This window comes from Rousettus aegyptiacus, unplaced genomic scaffold, assembly GCF_014176215.1.
Source record: "Rousettus aegyptiacus isolate mRouAeg1 unplaced genomic scaffold, mRouAeg1.p scaffold_m13_p_14, whole genome shotgun sequence".
Classification (NCBI taxonomy): Eukaryota; Metazoa; Chordata; class Mammalia; order Chiroptera; family Pteropodidae; genus Rousettus; species Rousettus aegyptiacus.
This window is the reverse complement of record NW_023416289.1, coordinates 1,529,145-1,547,036: the sequence shown is the minus strand read 5'-3', so window position 1 is coordinate 1,547,036 and position 17,892 is coordinate 1,529,145. Positions and strand designations below refer to the sequence as shown.

Here is a 17,892-nt window from a genome sequence, read left to right as displayed (position 1 = left end):
AATGGGTCCAGGTGGGTCCTTCCTGCCCGCAGCAAAGCCTGCAGGTGGGGGGCAGGAAGTCAGGGCCCACGCCCGCCTCTTCCCAGAGCCGCCGGTGGCAGCAGCTCCTTTCCGCCAGCCAGCAGGGCTCCTGGGCCGTCCTCCCAGGACGTGGTCCTCTGGCTCGCCCTCCTCCCTTACGGCTTCGGGGGCTGGAGGTGACGGGTCTCGGTTCATCTCTGGAATCTTTCGTCTCTTAATTCCAGTGGCTGCGCCGTCTCTCCCTGGCCTTTGAAAGGCCAGTCCCAAGCCTCAATGGCTTTTTTGTTTGTTTTGCTTTGTTTTGTTCATGCTTTTTCTCTGGTTTTGCTGAATTTCATTTGGCGTGGGGCGTTTTTGCGTTTTCTTCTTCTCGTTGTTCATCTTTGATTTTGCTGACTGAGTCTTACTCGCCAGAGTCCTGCATGCTGGGTTCGCAGAGGTGGGGGGAACTCTGCCTTCTCGTCTGCAGCTTCGGAAAAGAGTAGAGGACTCTGTCCCCGGCCACCCCACAGGAAACACCATGGAACCCCCGGGCGCGTAAGCAGGGCCGCTCCCTACAGCACCATGGGAGAGAGTCCTGGACCACGGACAATGGCCCTGGCCTTTTTTTGTCCCCTCTGCTAACGATCGGGACTCAGAAGCTTCGCAGAGTGATTTTCTTCCGTGCCTAGATGGCCAGGTCCCAGGCTTCGCCGAGCGGGCGGTGGGGAGCAGTGGGGTGTGCGGGGAGCCGGGATTTGCCCACCCTCTAAAGCACTCAAGCTCGACTTTTTCCCAGTTATTTTTATTGTAGTTTATTGAGGTATACACGCAAAGCAGTGCGCACATCTTGAACGTACGGATCTGTGAATGTTTGCACACACACGCCCACTGAGTCGTCGCCAGTATCAAGGAGGAGAATATTTGGTAAGACACCTGGGCGCCGCCCGGCCCCCGCCGCCCCGCCCGTGGACCCCGGCCCCCGCCGCCCCGCCCGTGGACCCCGGCCCCTGGCGAGGAATCCACCGTGCCGGTTCCCACCACTGCAGCTTTGTTCCGTCGTTTCTGAACTTCAGGTGACAGGTGCGCACGCATCTCGCCTGCTTCGTTCCCCCGGCGTTAGGTGCGAGGCGCGTGCTCCGTACTCCGTGGAGTGTTTGCTTGCGTGACTACGTCACTGTTTACCGCTCGTTCGGCTCCTGGTGGGCATCTGGGTGTGTTCGCTGAGGGCCTGATGTGAATCGTGTGTTTATAACGCCCCTGGGCATTGACCGTGGCGGGCACGTGGCCTCACTTCTCTTGGACGTGGAATTTCCGGGGCACGGGTGGCATGTGCTGAGCTTTGGTGGACCCTGCCACAGGGAAAGTTTCGAAGGAGGGGAACCCACAGGTTGTCCCTCCACAGGAGGCGCAGTCGCTGCCGGGGGACCTCTGGGCTTTGCCGTCTGAGAAGCGGTGCGTCTCACTCACTCTGAAGATTTATTTACGTGCATCACTTAAAGCGCCGTTTCAAGGCCATTGTTTCTGTTTTCATTGTTCTGGTTTCCCTGTTGGCCCGCTCAGAGCCTCCCGGGAAACCCACGGCGGGAAGAAGGCAAAACAGCGACCGCAATCGTGGAAAGGATGTGCGGACGTGGCGTGACAAGCACGGGCGCCCGTGCGGGCAGGCGGGATGAGCGCCGACGCCGGGGCGGCAGGACACGGGCAGGGGGTCCCTGCGGCTCCGGGGGACAGTGCGGTGTCACCGGTCCCAGGTCCAGCCCCACGCCGCGGCCCTCCCAAGCCCAAACGTCTGCGCGGTTTTCTGTGAAACTGCAGTTTCCAAACACCTCGGGGTTCGTCCTCTAAGCCGTCCTTGTCACCGTGGGAACAGGAATCTTGGCCGCTCGTCCCGCCTCCGTGGCTGTGAGACTCAGTGTCCCGAGGACATTCCCCACAGGGAGGCTCGGAGAACCACGGGAGCGAACCCATCTGGGGTCAAGGTCAAGACCTGCCCGTTATCGGCAGAATGGCCTCTGTTTCCTTTTTTTGTTTTTTCCTCTTTTTTTGTTTTCCCGACTTGCTCCTGACTTGGTCCCCCAAAATTGTCGGTTTTGAATATTCTCAAAGTGACAGAAACGTGGCAAGAAGGGAAGTCGAGGCTGGCAGACCCTGGCCTGTCTCTGTGAGACCCGCAAGCCAAGAAGTAGTGGGGAAAACCTGAAAGAACACCGCTTCGTAGCCCACAGAAATGCCGCGACATCCAGACCGCGCTGTCCCCACGCGCCGTCTGCCCTCGTGTGCGCTCTCGGTCCGGGCTGCGCGTGCCCTGCAGGCCGGCGGCTGGGTGGGCGCCTCGGAGAGCCCGGCTGGCCAAGCCCGAAGGACTTCCCGTTCGGCCCTTTACGGAAAAAGTCCTCCTAGACCCCAGGCCTGGCCGGCATCACCAGTGGTCGGCGTTTTGCCCCGTGGTTTTCTCGCTCTCGCTGAAGCATTTGGCCTTGAGACTCACCCCCAAGCGCTGCGGCATCAGCCTGGAGAAGGGTGAGCTAATACTACGCAGTGCTGGGCTCTGGGGCAGAACCTCATAAACGATCCAGTAAAAACAGGCGTTTTCCAGAGTGGGCTGCCCGGAGCCCCTGCCTCGAAAACCCCGACCATGGCGCTGCGTGGAGCCCCGACTCCCACCGTCTGGAACCCGGCCGCCCCTCGCCAAGGGCTCCTTGCCCAAGGAGCAGCAGAGTCCTCAGGGAGACCTCATTTTTTCCACAGCCTGTGGCTGGGCTGACTCAGCTCCTGCCTTCCCCTGAGTCACGAGTTTTTCCTCTTACTTCGAGGGTCACGGCCCTCCGCCCACGTCCTCTCCATCCATGGTGGGTCCCTGTGGGGACAGGGTGGACGGTGGGAGGGTCAGAGCCTGTGCTGCCTCCAGGGGGGTTCCCAAAGCTCTCCCCGCCCCGCCCCCCCCCAATGTCAGAGCTGAGGGGAAGGACAGAGGAGGAGACTGAGGCCCAAGTGGGCCCCAGACCAGCCGTGGGAAAAGGTGAGTCGGAGTCTCCTGACTCCAGGACCAACAGGTCTGCGTCCCCCCTCCAGCTTTCCAGAATCTGGAAAAGACCTCTCTCCCAGGGTCTGCTCTGGGCCAGACGGCGTCAGAGGCCGCGCGTGTGTGTGTGGGGGGGGGACGGGGGGGGGCGGTTGGGGGTGGGAGGAGGTGCTGCCGAGAGCCGGACAGCCCCCCTCTGCAGGGCTTTCCAGCTCCCTTCCCACGGCCCCCTCACTGGAGGCGGGGGGCCTGGCACTGAGGCAGCCCTGGAACGGGTCTAGAGGCTCAGCTCCGTGTCCCCTCCGCCCCACCCCCACTCCAGGCAACAAGCAGTGTGGACTCGGGATGCACTTCCCAGGGTCTCCCTGTCCCACGGGACTGCCCTGGTGGCGGCTCAGCCTCCGGGCCCGCGGGGCCTCGCCTCCGCCTCCATACAGTGCCAAGGCCTGGCTGTGCTGCCGTCACTCACAAATGCACGTGCTTCTTCCACGGCAGGTACCAGGTACGTAGGTGCTGGAGCTCGCGACGGGGACACGGGCGGCTGTGGTGACTGCGGTGAATGGGAGGATGCGTGCCCCACCTCAGAGAGACAGCTCCGCGTGGAGACGGGGGCCCGCATTTTCAAATCGTCTCATCTAAAAGAAGCCAAATACCCTGATTTTCATGTGAAATCTCTCAATATGACACATTAATAAAGGCTTACTTTCATGAGGCTGGGGCTTCTGTTGGCCGTTCGGTAAACACTGTCTGTCTGTCCATCCTGGCTGACGAGGGTAAGAGCGGTGAAGGGGGCGGAGCTGGGCTGCTGTCAGTGGTGGGCACGTGGGCGCTCCAAGACCACAGCTGGTGGCCCTGCCACTTGCCTGTCACCTCGACCCCTCCTCTTTCTTTGGCTTTTCCCTTGTCTCTCTCCCCTGGCAGCCCTGCCCTTCCCTGCCCACGTCCCGGCCTCCTTCCACGGCAGTTGCGAGAGGCACGTCCCCACACTGGGCGCCACCTCGCAGCCTCTGCCCGCCATGCAGGAGGCCGGGCACCACCACCAGGCTCAAGCCGTCTCGCACCAGCCCTCCAGGCCAGAGCGAGGGGGTCTGCCCTGAGGCCTGGGGCCCACCAGCTGCCCTTCCTGCTGCAGTCCCTGGCCTGGCTGTCGGCCCAGCAGGCTCTGCAAAGTCCCAGGGTCTGCCCTATTGGCAAGACAAGGTGCACCTGGGCGACAGGCATTTACAAAGTGGAGACTGGGTTCTCAGCCCTGGAGACAAGGCAAAAACAAGATGAATCAGTCTAGCCCCATGGGGTGCAGGGCCAGGTGGGGAAACAAGCCCTGAATATATAAACAAGTGACTAATCCGATGACTTCCGGTTGGGGGAGATTTACACAAAACCGAGTTGTGGGGGGAGGGGGATGGGTGGTCAGGAAGCCTCTGAGGTGACAGTCCGCGCTGAGACCTGAACGCCAAAAAGGCAGCGTGGGAAATTCACGGAGGCGGAAACAACCTCGTGGTCTGAGGAACAGGAAGAAGCCAGTGTTGGGGGCAGGCCAGAGCGGGGTAGCGGTGACCGTCGGAGCCTCATTCATGTCACAGAAGGCGCGGGAGCGTGGGTGTGAGGGCGCTTAACCCGCAGGTCTAGTGGGAGCTGGGTGGTGGGTACATGGAGTCCATTAAACTGGTCTCTCTCCTTGTGTTTGCAAGTTTCCACTATAAAAAAAAGTTTAAAATATAAAATGGATAAAATGCTGCGGACTTTTAATACTCCAATGATCTCGGCCTCTCGGTTGCTGAGGGGGGATGACCACGGCAGCTGGCAGCAGGCAGGCCCGCCAGGGGCGGTGGCACCCCCCCCTCCCCGCCCCCCTAGCCCGGCCCCTGCCCCTGCCCCTGCCCCTGCCCGCAGCCCCCGCCGCCCGGCCGAGGTTCGGGGGCGCCGCTCCAGCCGGACCAGACGAGAGCAGCCGTGTGCGGAGCGCGGCGGGCGGAAAGCGGGGGCTCGAGCTGGGGAGCCGGGCCCGGCCCACCCGCCCCAGCTCCGGCCGCTCCGCCCCAGCTGCGGCCGCTCCGCCCGCGCACAGGTCCCGGGACTCGCGCCCCGTGGGGGGCGCCCAGGCCCCGCCCTGTCCCGCCCGCGTGCCGGGGCCGCGATTGGCGGAGCCGCCGCGAGGGGCGTGTCCGGCGAGAGTCGGAACGCGGCGTGGGCGGTGCGCGCTCCGCCGCTCTGGCCAGCGGGCAGCGGCGCGCAGTGCGGGCGAGCGGACGGGCGGCCGGCGGACGCGGGGCCCCGGCCCAGGAGGTGAGGGGCCCCGCCGGGCTGGGGCGCGCGGAGCGCCCCGTCGTGGTGGCCGCCGGGCTTGGAGCGGTGGGTGGGGGGCGCGCAGCCGGGGCGGCCCGCACTCTAGACGCGAGCCAGGCGCGGAGAAGGGCGCTCCTGCTGGCTGGCGGGGCGGGGGCTGCAGGGGCTCCGGGGACAGCCGGGCCGAACGGGCACGGGGGCGCGACGTGCGCGCGAAGGAGGGTCGGGGCGCGCCCGTGCGCTGCAGGGGTCTCAGCGCGCCGGTGGTCCGGGGGAGGTTTGCAGAATCCCGACCTCACGCCGCCATCGAGAGCCTCACTCCTTGGTCCCAGTCCCTGGGGTCTGGAGGAGTGGGCACGGACAGCTGCCAGACGGGGCGGGGAGGAGCGGGAGGGTGGCAGCGCTTGGTACTCGCTGGCCTCGCTTTGGAAGCCTGGAGGCGGTTGAGTCTGCGACTTGTGCTGGGAGTTGTCGGAAGGAGGCGGGGCTGGGCCCAGTCGGAGGTTCCTTCCCGCGCGGCTCCCTGGAGTGGCCGGAAGGGCTGTGCACGGAGAGGTGGCATCCCCTTTGCCGGGGGCGAAAGGGAGGGCCCCAGTCATTGACACTTCTGACACCTGACCCCCACAGCCCAGGAGAAGTCCACATTTGGAATCTGAACGGTGCCAGCGTGGTTCTTGGCACATAATCCCCACTTGGTGTTGGGGTGTCCTGGGCACATAAGGTTAACTGGGGCGAGTGCTGGCCAAGAGATGACTCTGACTTCGGCCCGTGTCCCTGCACACTCAGTCCCCAGGGCTGTTGAGACATGGAAGCCGGGCAACCCAGCCCGTCCCAGGGCAGGAAGGCGGCTGGCTGGGCAGCCCAGCTGAGCTAAGAGACTCGCCCAGGCCACCCCAAGGGGCCCCATGACCTGGGCTGGGTGGGATCCGCTCTCTGGGGAGGGGCCCTGCACTCTGGACTGGAGCGTTTCTGCCTGTGGTCCAGGGCAGCTCGTGGAGGTTTTAAAGCGGGACTTCCTGGTCACTGGGCTGGGCCGTGGGCAGTAACCGTGGCCGGTGGCCAGGCGGTACCTTCCCCAGCGGGGGCTTTTGTGGGGATTAAGCAAGGGAGTGAATGTGCCTGGCCAGCGACAAGCTCTCAGCACAAGCTCTCAGCGGAGCCTCTGGTTTGTTTTCCTTGTGACTGCTCGCTTGGGGGTGGGGGTGGGGGTGGGGGTGTGCCTTCCAGGAAGCTCAGGGCTGGCAAGGCCGACACTGGACTGTGGCACCCCTTGGCACACTTGGAGAAAACGCCAAGCCTCACCTTGGCTGTGGGCCTGCCACACGGGCCCAGGCCCGCCCCGGTGACCCGACTTCTCACCCCCCTCCTCTGTGGCCTCCTCGGGTGTCCCTGAGCCGTTCCCGGCCTTCGGCCTTCGCGTGGCCGGCTCCTTCACCGCGTTTGGGCTGGCGCCGGGTCACTTTCTCACCAGGTCTCGCTGACCCCCCACTTTAGCCTCTTTCTTCATGGATTTCAGCACTTGGGGCCAGGAATTACCTTGTTGGTTTCCTTTCTGGTAAACCCCTCCCACCGGGAAGTCTATCACTCACTGTCACCTGGTGCCTAGCTCAGTGGGGCTGTGCCTGGTGCATGATGGGATGCCAGGAGATATTTGGAAGGTGAAATCAGCAGGCGTGGAGGTGGGTGGGCCTGGCTGGGGCCAGAGAGACGGACAGGCAGGTGGTAAATCAGCCCTCACCCAAGAAGGGATAGCCCTGACTCCTGCCTCGGTGACCTTGGCCAGGTAGGGTTCAGAGAGTGGCTGGGACCCCTGAACACACTCCGATGAGCAGATGAGCAGCATCCCCGACTGTCACTCTGATGGACAGGATGGCCCCCAGGGCCTCTGCCGGCCCCTGCTTTCCGGGTTCCCAGGTCGCAGCCCCAGACGCCTCCCTGGAACCTCAAAGGCTGTGTGTGTGGAGGAGGGGAGGGGACACTTCCCTGAGTGCACAGCTGGTGTCTTGGGAGGAGGCGCATCATGCACGGGCATCGCGTGCGGGTGTAGACGAGGGCTCGCCAGACTTCCTGTAGAGGGCCGAGTCGTCAACGTGTGAGGCTTTGCAAGCCGGCCTCCGCCACATGCAGCTGTGTCCCAGCAGCGGGTCAGAGGTGGCTAGACCACGTGTGACACCTCGGCTGTCCTGCATAGAACCCTGGCCACCCAGTGACAGTCCCAGGCCCCAGCGCTCACCCAGAGCACCTTCAGCGCAGCTGGGTGGTGGCGTCGCGTGCGTTCAGGGGGCCCAGCCACCCTCTGAACCATTCCGAGGAAGAGCAGGTCTGTTCATCTCCTCACTCCCAGACGCCGACCCCCGGAGTGTCCAGTCGCTGTCACACCGGGGACCGCACCAGGGTCCGAGGCCGGCCCCAGGAGGAGTGGGGATGGCTTGTGCTAGGGGAGGGGGGGTCACTTCTCTGTTGAGAACAGTGAAAGAGAGGCTCCCCGTCTGCTGAGTGGGGGTGGGGATGGGGCGTTGCCTTCTGCCCTATTCACCAAGAAAAGCCTCCAGGCCATGTCAGACCAGGTGTGAAGTTATGGTTGCGGGGAGGGTGGGTGGATGTCGGGGAACCCCCCCACTCACAGAGGAGGGGGCATAGAGCCTCTGGGTACCCCAATCAGTGTGTGGGGTCAGCTCGGAGGCCGGGCACCCCCCACACTTTCTGGGCCACGTTTCGCCGCCCGCAGCTGGACAGGGGCCACCAAGGCCTGGAGGGGTCTGTGAGGCTCCGACTGAGCACAGCAGCATGGGGGCCTCGGGCGGGATGTCCAGTGCCTCCTACGAGGGGCGGGGAGAGTGTTGGAGGTCCCCCACTGCCTGTGCTCTGTCCTCACTCCCTCCACACTACACCCACCTGGGTCACTGAGTCAGAGGGGGCCTGGCAGGCGGGCTTCTGGAGCCCACTGATCCCGTGGGGCCAGTGCGGCCCCGGCTCTCACCTCCCTGGCACGGAGCCCGCCCTCCCCGGCTGCAGAGGGGACCGAGCCTCCATCGGTGGCTGCACCGTGGCATTCCGTCCAGTCCTGCCAGGCGCCTGACACACAGGTGTACCGGAGGACGCAGCGGCCCGCCTCAGGTCTTGAGGCTGTGCTGGCAGCGGGGGGTGGGGTGGGGGGATGGGGGTCCACCAGGTGACCGCCGAGGCTGTGAGGTGCGCCCCTGCTGCTAGGGCTTACCCCGTTAGCCCTTACGTTTACAAAGAGCAAGAACAGGAAGCTGTGTCCCACTTCCCAGGGTCACCTGGCGCCCCTGTCCTGGTTGCACGCAGGTCCCCTGCCCCGGGCCACTTTCTCCTCACTTTGATTTGTATCCTTTTATTCTAACCATCTTAGCCATTTTTAAGTGTACAGTTCAGTAGCACTGAGTGTATTCTCATTCCTGTGAAACGTCTTCAAAATTCTTTTTTTTTCTTGCAAAACAAACTTCATATCCATTAAATAACGGGGCACCTTCCTCCCCTCCCTGGTGGCCCTGGTGACCCCCATTCCACTCCACTTCTGCAACTCCGGCTGTGTCAGATAGCTCCCGTGAGCGGATCCACAGGGGCCTGTCTTCCTGTGTCTGGCTGATTTCACCCAGCACAGTGATTCCCCTCCTTTTCTAGAAGGAGCTATTCCATGGTGTGTTTCCCGTGTCTGTTTATCTGCGGACGTGCTGGTGGACACACGGTCGCTTCCGTGCCTTGGCCGTTGAGGATGAGGCCGCTGTGGTGGGGGGTGTGCAGATACCTCTTTGCTTTTAGTTTTTGGCCACCGGTGGGATTGCCGGGTCCGGAGGTAGTTCTAGTTTTCATCTTTTGAGGCATCTCCGCACCGTTTTCCGTAGCGGCTGCACCAAGTCGCGTTCCCGCCAGCAGTGTGCGGGGCGCCCACCTCCCCCGTCCCTGCCAGCGCTCCCGGCTTCCTGCGTGTGACGGCGGCCGTCCTGGCGGGCGTGAGGTTCCGTGCTGCCTGCTTTTGCTCACGGGCAGAGCTCCCAAGCCCCTTTTAAACGCCGTGCCACTCGGAGGCACGTGGCGCGCGCACCGTCCTGCGCTGGGTGCCTGTCAGTCCATGTTGACCCACGCGGGCTGGGTGCAGATGCCGCAGCAGACGCTGTCCCACTGTGTGAGTGGAGCACAGCTGTCCCCCCGTCTCCCCTGCTGCCAGTCTCCGTGGTCCCCACTGCGGGTCGGGGTCGCCGCCCTTGGCATGTCTCCTCCTTGCTTCACTCTGAGGCCAAGGGCCCCGGAGTGGCCTCTGGATTGCTGCCAGATGCTCCCCAGCAGGGACCCAGATCCGCCCCAGCAGCCGGCCCAGGGCTGTCGCTGATCGATCGTCAGCTAGGTCGCCACACGCAGCCAAGATCAGCAGCGGTTCTCGCCTAAGGCGCTGTGGGCAGCGCTGCCCCGGAGGCTCGTGGTCAAGGGAGGGAGGCGGTACGTGCCTCGGGCTGAGCTCCCCTCCGGCCCCCACACTGGGCCCCGCCACCTCCCCACAGGCGCCTGGCCCGTGGAGCTGCAGTGTGACCCGGAAGCAGCGAGCATGTGACCAGCTCGGCCAGGGGTGCGCCGTGTGGGAGGTGGGTAGCAGCATCGTCTGTGGAGTGCACGCTCGGGGCTCCTGCTTGCTAGCAGGGCTTGGGTTCCCCTCCTGTCTGGGGCTTCCCCCACGGGGGTTGGCACGAGGCAGGCGTGCCCCGCAGGACGGAAGCACCCGGGCCACCAGCAGTGCAGCGGGGTGAGCACGGGGCTCGCGGGCTGGGCGAGCGGGTCACAAGGTCCGTGATGCTTTGGCCTGGTGGATGGGGGTCTCAGCGGGGGGTTGGGGTTGCAGACACCCTAGTGCCTGCCCCTGGGGCAAGCCCAGCATGCTGGCCATGGCCATTGGGACTCTGTTTCCTGGCCCCTTGGGTAGACAGCATTGAGATGTGTTTTGGCCTGTCTTCCAAGGCTCCCCAGGGAGTTCGGCCCCGCCACCCACAATGGCAGCCTGCCCTGTTGTACACCTTTACCTCTGCGTGCGCATCCCTGGCCGGCACACACTCGCCCCTCTCTGGGGTAGCCCCCGCCCCTCACAGTAACTCCTTGTCTAAGGCTCACTGGCTTGGTATGGGGGGCGGGGGGCGGTGTGGCCCCGCCCACGGCCATGCCCGGCCCGCTGACGCCATCTGCGCCCCTCCTCCCCCGCAGCGCACCACGCAGCCGGGAAGATGGTGGAGCACCTGGCCAACACGGAGGTCAACAGCCAGCGCATCGCCGCCGTGGAGAGCTGCTTCGGGGCGTCGGGGCAGCCGCTGGCGCTGCCGGGCCGCGTGCTGCTGGGCGAGGGCGTGCTGACCAAGGAGTGCCGCAAGAAGGCCAAGCCGCGCGTCTTCTTCCTCTTCAACGACATCCTGGTGTACGGCAGCATCGTGCTCAGCAGGCGCAGGTACCGCAGCCAGCGCATCATCCCGCTGGAGGAGGTGACGCTGGAGCCGCTGCCCGAGACGCTGCAGGCCAAGAACCGCTGGATGATCCGCACGGCCAAGAAGTCGTTCGCCGTGTCGGCCGCGTCAGCCACGGAGCGCCAGGAGTGGGTCAGCCACATCGAGGAGTGCGTGCGGCGGCAGCTGCGGGCCACGGGCCGGCCGCCCAGCACGGAGCACGCGGCGCCCTGGATCCCCGACAAGGCCACGGACATCTGCATGCGCTGCACGCAGACGCGCTTCTCGGCGCTCACGCGGCGCCACCACTGCCGCCAGTGCGGCTTCGTGGTCTGCGCCGAGTGCTCGCGCGCGCGCTTCCTGCTGCCGCGCCTGTCGCCCAAGCCCCTGCGCGTCTGCAGCCTGTGCTACCGTGAGCTGGCGGCGCAGCAGCGCGCGGGCGCGGGCGAGGACGATGCCGGCGAGGGGCCTCCCGCAGGGGCCGGCAGCGGGGCGTCCAGCGGCGAGGACGAGGACGACTCCGAGGACGACAAGGAGGGCAGTGGGGACAGCGACTGGCCCAGCCGCGTGAAGTTCTACGCTGCGGGCGTCTCCTGGTCATCCTTCCACAGCTGACCCAGGCCGCAGCCTGCGGGACCGGCGCCTGGGGCACCTGCATCCAAGCAGACTCGGCCGCTTAGGCCCCTAAGACAGCGAGTCCCGGGAGTGCACAGCACCCCAGGGCCCGGCCCAGCGGGGGCCCTGCCCAGGGATGCGCCTGCACAGCGGGCAGTGGGGGCAGCGGGGGTGGCCCTTGCTCTCTGGATGTTGGCGTCCTCTGTTTCCACTTCCAGGCATTGTCCTTCCGTTTAGCAAACCGAAAAACACTCAAGCCTCTTGGGAACAAATGCCGTTCAGCAGCGCTGTGATCTGTAGCTCCCGGGCAGCCCCAGGCACCACGGGCACACCCTCAGGGGCGGCTGTGGGTCCTCAGAGGCCTCCAGGGAGCAGAGCTGCTGACCGACCAAGCCGATGCCACCTGCCTGGTCAACTGGGCCTTGGCAACCGGGGTGCGTGTGACCTTCACGGTGACGTGCCAGGCCGCTGTCAAGTAAGCCAGGTGGCGTCCTAGCGGGATGCCTGCCCAAGTCCGCACACCTGGCCTGGCCCTGTGGGAAGAGGCTCAGGGCGCTGGTTTAGAGACGATCAGGAAGGGATGGTAACAAGTTAGGAGCCGAGCTCAGTGTGTGTGGGGGCTGGTAGCCCCTTTAGTCTGTAAAGAAGGGGCGGGGTACCTTGAGAGGTGCAGAGTGACCTGCCACGTGGGTAGCAGGTAAGGAGCCCTCTGCGGAGCCCGTGGAGGGAGCAGCACCTGCTCGGCGCCCCCCAGGGCGGCTGCTGGAAGGCGGGCCCACGGTGCCTGGCTCTCCGGGTGTTTCAGGAGTTGTGATCTGAGGTCTATGTGACATTTCCTGATTTTTAAATACTAGCGACTGACCTAAAAAGAAAAGGTCTTTCAAAGTGCGATGCGACTTTGGGATCAATAGTAGTTATTTGGGAAACACTGACTCAGGCAGAAGCCCAGACAGTGTCCAACGGGGCACAGAGGCCGGGGCATGGATGAGAAGGCCGGCATTTCCCCCGGCGCCGGTGACGTAACAGATGTTAATTCTAAACAGTGCTTCGAACTCTCAGTCCGCTCGTCATCAGCCCGGCGGCCGTCAGAGCCTTCTGGTCATCTCTGCAAACAGCCCTTTGGGGAACACGGCTGCAGGTCCTTTTCTCTGCTGAGCTTCACAGGGCGGCGGCTCCGGGCACACCGGGCTGAGCCCTCCTCCCTCCCGGTCCTGAGTGGCTTCTCCCCTGGGCAGTCTCTCTGCTGTTGTGGTGTTTTACGTTTGTGACATTCGTGTGTGGACGGGTCTCGACCCCTGGAAGAAGGGAAGGGGCTCTCTTCTGGGCAGGCGGAGGGGGCGTGTGCTCTGTCTGCACATGGTCACCTCCAGAGCCTGGAGCCAGGAGGCGTGTCAGGTCCAGGTCACCTGGGAGTCGGAGCAGGGGCCGGCACACCTGGGTTCTCCTGCAGGGCCAGCCCCGCTGGCTGCTTCTCACACCCTGCCTGGCAGTTTCTGAGCTCTAGGGCCAAGTAACAGACGTCAGACGACCTGCGTCTCGCTGTCCAAAGTGAGCCCAGACCAGCTGGGCCCTCTCGTCAGCACGGCCCCCCCACCCATGCCGGCTGCACGGGCAAGCGCTCCCGTGACCCCGGACCCCGGGGGCCGTCGCTGATCTCCAGAACGTCAGAGGGAAGGGAGGTCACCGGGCAGGAGCACAGGGTCCATCTTAGTTCTCCCGGGACTGCCGAGGAGTCCGACTGTGGGGAGTGGTAGACCACAGATTGGGTGGCCCTGGGGTCACCACTTCCCCCAGGGCCAGGAGGCTAGCTGTACATTAGAGACCTATCTGGATTATCCTTGGGGCAAAAACCTTATATATATTTAAAAAGAAACAAACTTATATAACCAAACACTATTGAGCAACAGAGCCTGCCCAGACCTCCTCAGTCAAGTTCCCTTAGCGACTGTTTCCACTGTCGCTCTCGACTGAAAAGGGGAGCCCTGGGACAGAAGGGCCCCCCAGCCGCGGCTCCAGCCAAAGCCGGAGGAAGCCCCGCTCCCGGCCCTTTGATTCTACTTTCCAGCCCTGCGGTGTGGGGGCAACCACCCCCCCCCCGCACCCCCCCCTCCCCGGGCGGAGCCTGGCCCCGCCCTGACCCTCGCCTGCCATTTCTCCGCCAGCCAGAGTGGCAAACAGTGTCCTGACCCTAGAGCACTGTGCTGCCATCACTGTTCCAAAGTCCAGTCTTCCTGGCCATATAACCCCACTGCCCCGTCCCGTCCCAGGAGAAGTGGCTGAGTCTGGGAGTGGCGGCTCTTAGAAGCCGGGGTGTTAGTAACAGAGCGTTCGGCTGGAGCCATCATGTCTGCGACCGGCAGGGTCCCCGACACGCCAGGCGCTGCACCCCGCTCACCCCTCCCCAGAACTCAGCCTGAGGGTGCTTCACCTCTGCCTCACGCTGCAGACCCTGGCACAGCTCAGGGTCACATGGCAGGTGAGTGTGGCCGTGAGGCCGCGCGGTGGCCGGGTCCCGTGCTTCCCTCCCCCTGGCTGGGCCCGAGCCCAGGTGCCTGTCACACAAGAGGACACGAGTCTGCCAGGCTTTGCGCACCAAGGTGGCCTGAGCCAGTGGGCCGGCCGCGGGTGCCGGGGGCAGACGCCGGAGACGGCGCACGTGGTGGCTCAGATCGGAGCTCGCTCGGGGGGCAGACGCCTTTCACACACTCTGCTGACGCCGGGCTTGTAGCTAAACAGCCCGCTTTCTGGGTGGCAAGGACCTCGTCCCCTGACCGGGTGCTGTCACACGCACGCCACACTGCAGTGCTCTCCGAAAGCGAGGACGCGTGGCCTTTGGGTGACGCAGCCTCATACTCACGATTCTCCCTGTGAAATGCTTGTCCCGAGGCCCCAGGATGCCCCTCGTGATGGAGGACGTCATGAAGCTGCTCTGCTCCATATCCGAGGAGAAGAAGATGAAGGCGGCCGTCAAGCACTCGAGGAGGGGCGCCCTGGTCACGGGGACCATGGCCTTCGTCGGCGGCTTGGTCGGTGGCCCGCTGGGAATAGCCGTCGGTAAGTGCCAGTGCCTGGCGGGGTCCCCAGAGACCTGGTCGGAGTCTCCGTCCGCGTGAGGGGCCATTGCGATGAGGCGGCTTCTGCGAGACGATCTTGTCCTGCGAGGGGCCCCGGCTTCCGTGTGACCATCTCAGACGTGCAGGGCTCTCTGGAAATGGCCGCTGTGCCACAGAGTCCTGGAGGACACCTTTGCCTCAGGGATGTGTACTAGAGTCTGGTGATCTCAGGGGGTCCCTTGGGTGGCCCCTCGCGCTCTGCCGTCATTGCAGGTCACTGCTTGAGGGCCCCAGGGGGGAGCTGGGACTTTCCGGGCACCATTTCCCATCGGCCCCTGCAGAAAGTGCATCCGTCTTCCGATGCAAATGGCCCAGTGCAGGAAAAGCAACAGGCTGTCCCCGCAGATGGTCACCTGCCCCTTGTTTCACGCCTGCTCCCCTCAGGGGGCCAGTTCCTGGCACAGAACGAAGTCTGGCTGATTTCCCCACGGCTCCTCGGGGCTCGGAGGAAGCTGCTTCCTTTGGACTGGGAGCAGGGAGCATTCCCACCAGGCAGGGACATGGGCTCGGAGGGCGTTAGAGAGCTGCCATCAGGCCTGCTTAGGGGGCCTGCGGCGGACCCTGAACCCTGGGGCCTCCGCCGAGGGAGCGGCTGGGCGTGGCAGCTTGGCGACAAGTGCTGGGCAGCCCGTGCAGACTGCGGGGGCCTGGGGTGCTCGGCCTGGTGGGAGCCCTTCCTGCGTGCTGGACAGGTGACTGCTTCCTGCAGGGGCTGGCCTCGTCCCCCAGCTCGCAGGCAAGGCTTCCCGCTCTGTTCTGGCCTCGGCAGCAGCAGTGACATTCCAGGACCTTTCATTAAGCTGAGGCCACACTGGGGAGAACAATCGGCTCGTGGGTGGCCTCAGACCTTCAGCCCCACACCTCCCTTTCTGAACTGAATCCATCCCAACGTCAGCTTCTTGCCGTCCAGGAAGTGGCCCGTGAGGGAGGAGCCAGGGCCGTGCCCCCGTCCCCAGAGACGGTCTCCGTCTTCGCGCAGCCCTCCGGTGTGCCCAGGGGAGGGCTTGCTGGCTTCGCCCGTCATGTAGCCGTGCCTGGGTGCCGCACGCTTCACTCAGGCCGGGTGAACGCTGGCGGGGGCAGGACGTCTGCGGGGGGACGGGCCCTGGCTACCTGCCGCCCCGGTCATGGGCGGAAGCACCGTTTACCCAGAAGACAGAGGAATTCTCTCTTCTCCAGAGAGTTGGGACTTTGCTGGTGACTCTTTGCAGTGAGCGCGGCTCTAAGTCTTGTTCTCACGAAGGTTGAGTGCGGACGGCCGCAGCCGCTGTCGGCCCCGAGCGTGCCCCGGCGTCACGCGGTGACCTTCACGTGAGTGGCCGGCTCCCGCCCCGGACTGCTCCTGTCTCTCGGGGTGGAGGGAAGCCACCCCAGGGGCCGGAGAGCCCCCGGCGCGCGAGGCTGGCCGGCGGCCCCGGGCGCCCCCACTCGCAGCTTCCCGGCAGGCCGCGGGCGCCGCTGCCCGTCGGCCGCGTCCGGCACAGTGCCCCGACGTCCCAGGTGTCCCTCCCGGGGCTGGTTCCCCTGACGTTCCTGCCTCGTGTCGCCAGGCGCGTTTGTGAAAACCGAGAGGCCAGCCGACGCCTCCTCCCCGCCCGTCTCCGGGCTGTCTTTAAGTTTTGCCGGGTTTGGCGTTGCTGACCTTTTTCCGCCGCCGACTCCCGCTCAGGCTGCCACACGGCATTTCGTCATCTCCTCAGTCCCCTGGTCTCGGTCCCCACTGCTTTTTCCGGGTGATGGTTTTGAGGGCTTGTCTGGGCCTTTCCCCACTGAGACAGGGTACAGGTCCTTGCGAAGGTCACCGTGGGGGTGACGAGCCCTTGCCATGGTGCCCTGTCCGGGCCTGGTGACATCCACAGACCTCCCTGGTGGTGTTCGCTGTCATAACCTGGTCATGGCCGTGTTGGCCACCGTCAAGTTCCCGTCACCCCTTTCTAGGCGCTGAGCCTCTGAAGTGGGCACTGAGCCCCACCGACACTCGAAAGTCAGGAGCCCTGTGAGACATACAAATCTGGGGCTCTGCGTGGCATTGGGTAGCCACGGCCCCTTTAGCTGGGGTCCCCGCTCTCCAGGCCCACTCAGCCCCTGTCACCCCTCCCGGTTACCTGCCTGGCGATCGGCTGGTGATCGTGCCCCCTCGTCGTGACGGGGACTCGCGCCCAGCGAGCACCCGCGGCCGCCCCTTCTGCACCGGCCCCACTAACGGCAGCCTCCCTTGCGTTCCAGGGGGCGCCCTCGGGGGCCTGCTAGGGGCCTGGATGGCCACTGGGCAGTTTAAGCCCGTCCCGCAGATCCTGATGGAGCTGCCGCCCGCCGAGCAGCAGAGGCTGTTTCACGAGGTCATGGCCATCGTCAGGTACCTAAATTGGACGGACGCCGTGCAGCTGACGGCGCTGGTCATGGGCAGCGAGCCGCTGAAGGAGAAGCTGCTGGCCATGCTGGTGAACTACGTCACCAAGGAGCTTCGGGCCAAGGTGCGGTACTAGGACTAGGCCCCAGGCGCGGGGCTCCCGCAGGGGCCGGGAGTTGGGGGGCCGCGCGTCGTCGCCCGTTTCCTGGAGCCGAGCCGCGCCCCCCGCGGGACGGACCTCTGCGGCGCGGCGGCGTCACGCCGGTGCCGGAAGCCGCAGGCGCGGACGTCACGCAGCGCGGCCACGCGCCCCGCGCGCGCCGACCCCGCGGCGGGTGTTCTGAGCCCGCGCCCGCCGGAAGGTCGCCGCGGGCGCCTGCGCATCTGGACGGTGACGGCTGTCCCCGGCCCGGGGACATGTTCGATGTTTGCCTCCCGAGAGGCCCCCTCCCGCCCAGTCACCCCCGCGTGTCCTCCGGGGGATGGAGGTACAGGCCGGTCGGTGTGTCCAGGCCCCCCACGAGTTTTGCTTTTTAAATGAACTACTTGCGGTGAGAGGGACCGACCTTTCTGGACTGGTCAGGTCAGAGACCACCTCTCAGGACGGCTTCCGCCCTCGCCTTGCGGGGAGACCGTGTCCCCTGCATTCACAGCCGCACCTGGCCTGCCCCAGAGCCCCACCCACCTTAACCGGCCCTTCGCGCATGCGTCCGCGGGTCATCTGCAAGCCACTCACCTGCTTGGTCAGCTGGGCCTTGTCAGCCTGGTATGTGGGCTCACCCAGAGTGGGCAAGGTCCTGCCATGCCCTGGGTGCCCACCCAGCCCGGGGCCTCCAGTCTAAGCATCCTGTGGCCCAGGGCGGCCTGCAAGGCCTGTGGCCCATTTCACCTGTTTCCAGGTGTCTGATACCTGTCTTGGTCCTCATCTCTCCCTGTGGGAAAACGGTGTTTTCTGTTAGGACTCAATCTCATTAACAAACCCTATCCAGACTGACTTCGTAATAAAGGGAAGTTTATCGACAGCGTGGTTGAAAAGTCCAGGCGATCTTCAGCACTGCC

At 64.8% G+C, this 17,892-nt stretch overlaps 2 protein-coding genes and 1 long non-coding RNA gene across 6 annotated transcripts; all 3 read left to right on the top strand.

The window, feature by feature from the left end:
* Nucleotides 1-2,785: 2,785 nt before the first annotated feature.
* Nucleotides 2,786-3,737, top strand: LOC118611321. Its single transcript, XR_004954176.1, has 2 exons — nt 2,786-3,022; nt 3,521-3,737. It is a non-coding gene; the product is annotated as an uncharacterized LOC118611321 (long non-coding RNA).
* A 1,519-nt stretch (nt 3,738-5,256) lies between these two features.
* Nucleotides 5,257-12,261, top strand: PLEKHF1 (pleckstrin homology and FYVE domain containing 1). 2 transcript variants are annotated; one of them, XM_016155105.2, is made up of 2 exons: nt 5,257-5,311; nt 10,523-12,261. In XM_016155105.2, the coding sequence occupies exon 2, from the start codon at nt 10,543-10,545 to the stop codon at nt 11,368-11,370; it is 828 nt and encodes a 275-aa protein (XP_016010591.2). In that variant the 5' UTR covers nt 5,257-5,311; nt 10,523-10,542; the 3' UTR covers nt 11,371-12,261. The 2 variants fall into 2 exon arrangements, with proteins under 2 accessions (XP_016010591.2, XP_016010592.2); XM_016155106.2 differs by lacking the exon at nt 5,257-5,311 and adding an exon at nt 7,149-9,912.
* Nucleotides 5,287-17,855, top strand: LOC107515874 (protein C19orf12). Of its 3 annotated transcripts, none has more exons than XM_016155108.2 (3): nt 5,287-5,311; nt 14,257-14,424; nt 16,710-17,855. In XM_016155108.2, the coding sequence occupies exons 2-3, from the start codon at nt 14,265-14,267 to the stop codon at nt 16,967-16,969; spliced, it is 420 nt and encodes a 139-aa protein (XP_016010594.2). In that variant the 5' UTR covers nt 5,287-5,311; nt 14,257-14,264; the 3' UTR covers nt 16,970-17,855. The 3 variants fall into 3 exon arrangements, with proteins under 3 accessions (XP_016010594.2, XP_016010593.2, XP_036087111.1); XM_016155107.2 differs by lacking the exon at nt 5,287-5,311 and adding an exon at nt 12,578-13,846; XM_036231218.1 differs by lacking the exons at nt 5,287-5,311; nt 14,257-14,424 and adding an exon at nt 14,497-15,794.
* The last annotated feature ends 37 nt before the right edge of the window (nt 17,856-17,892 follow it).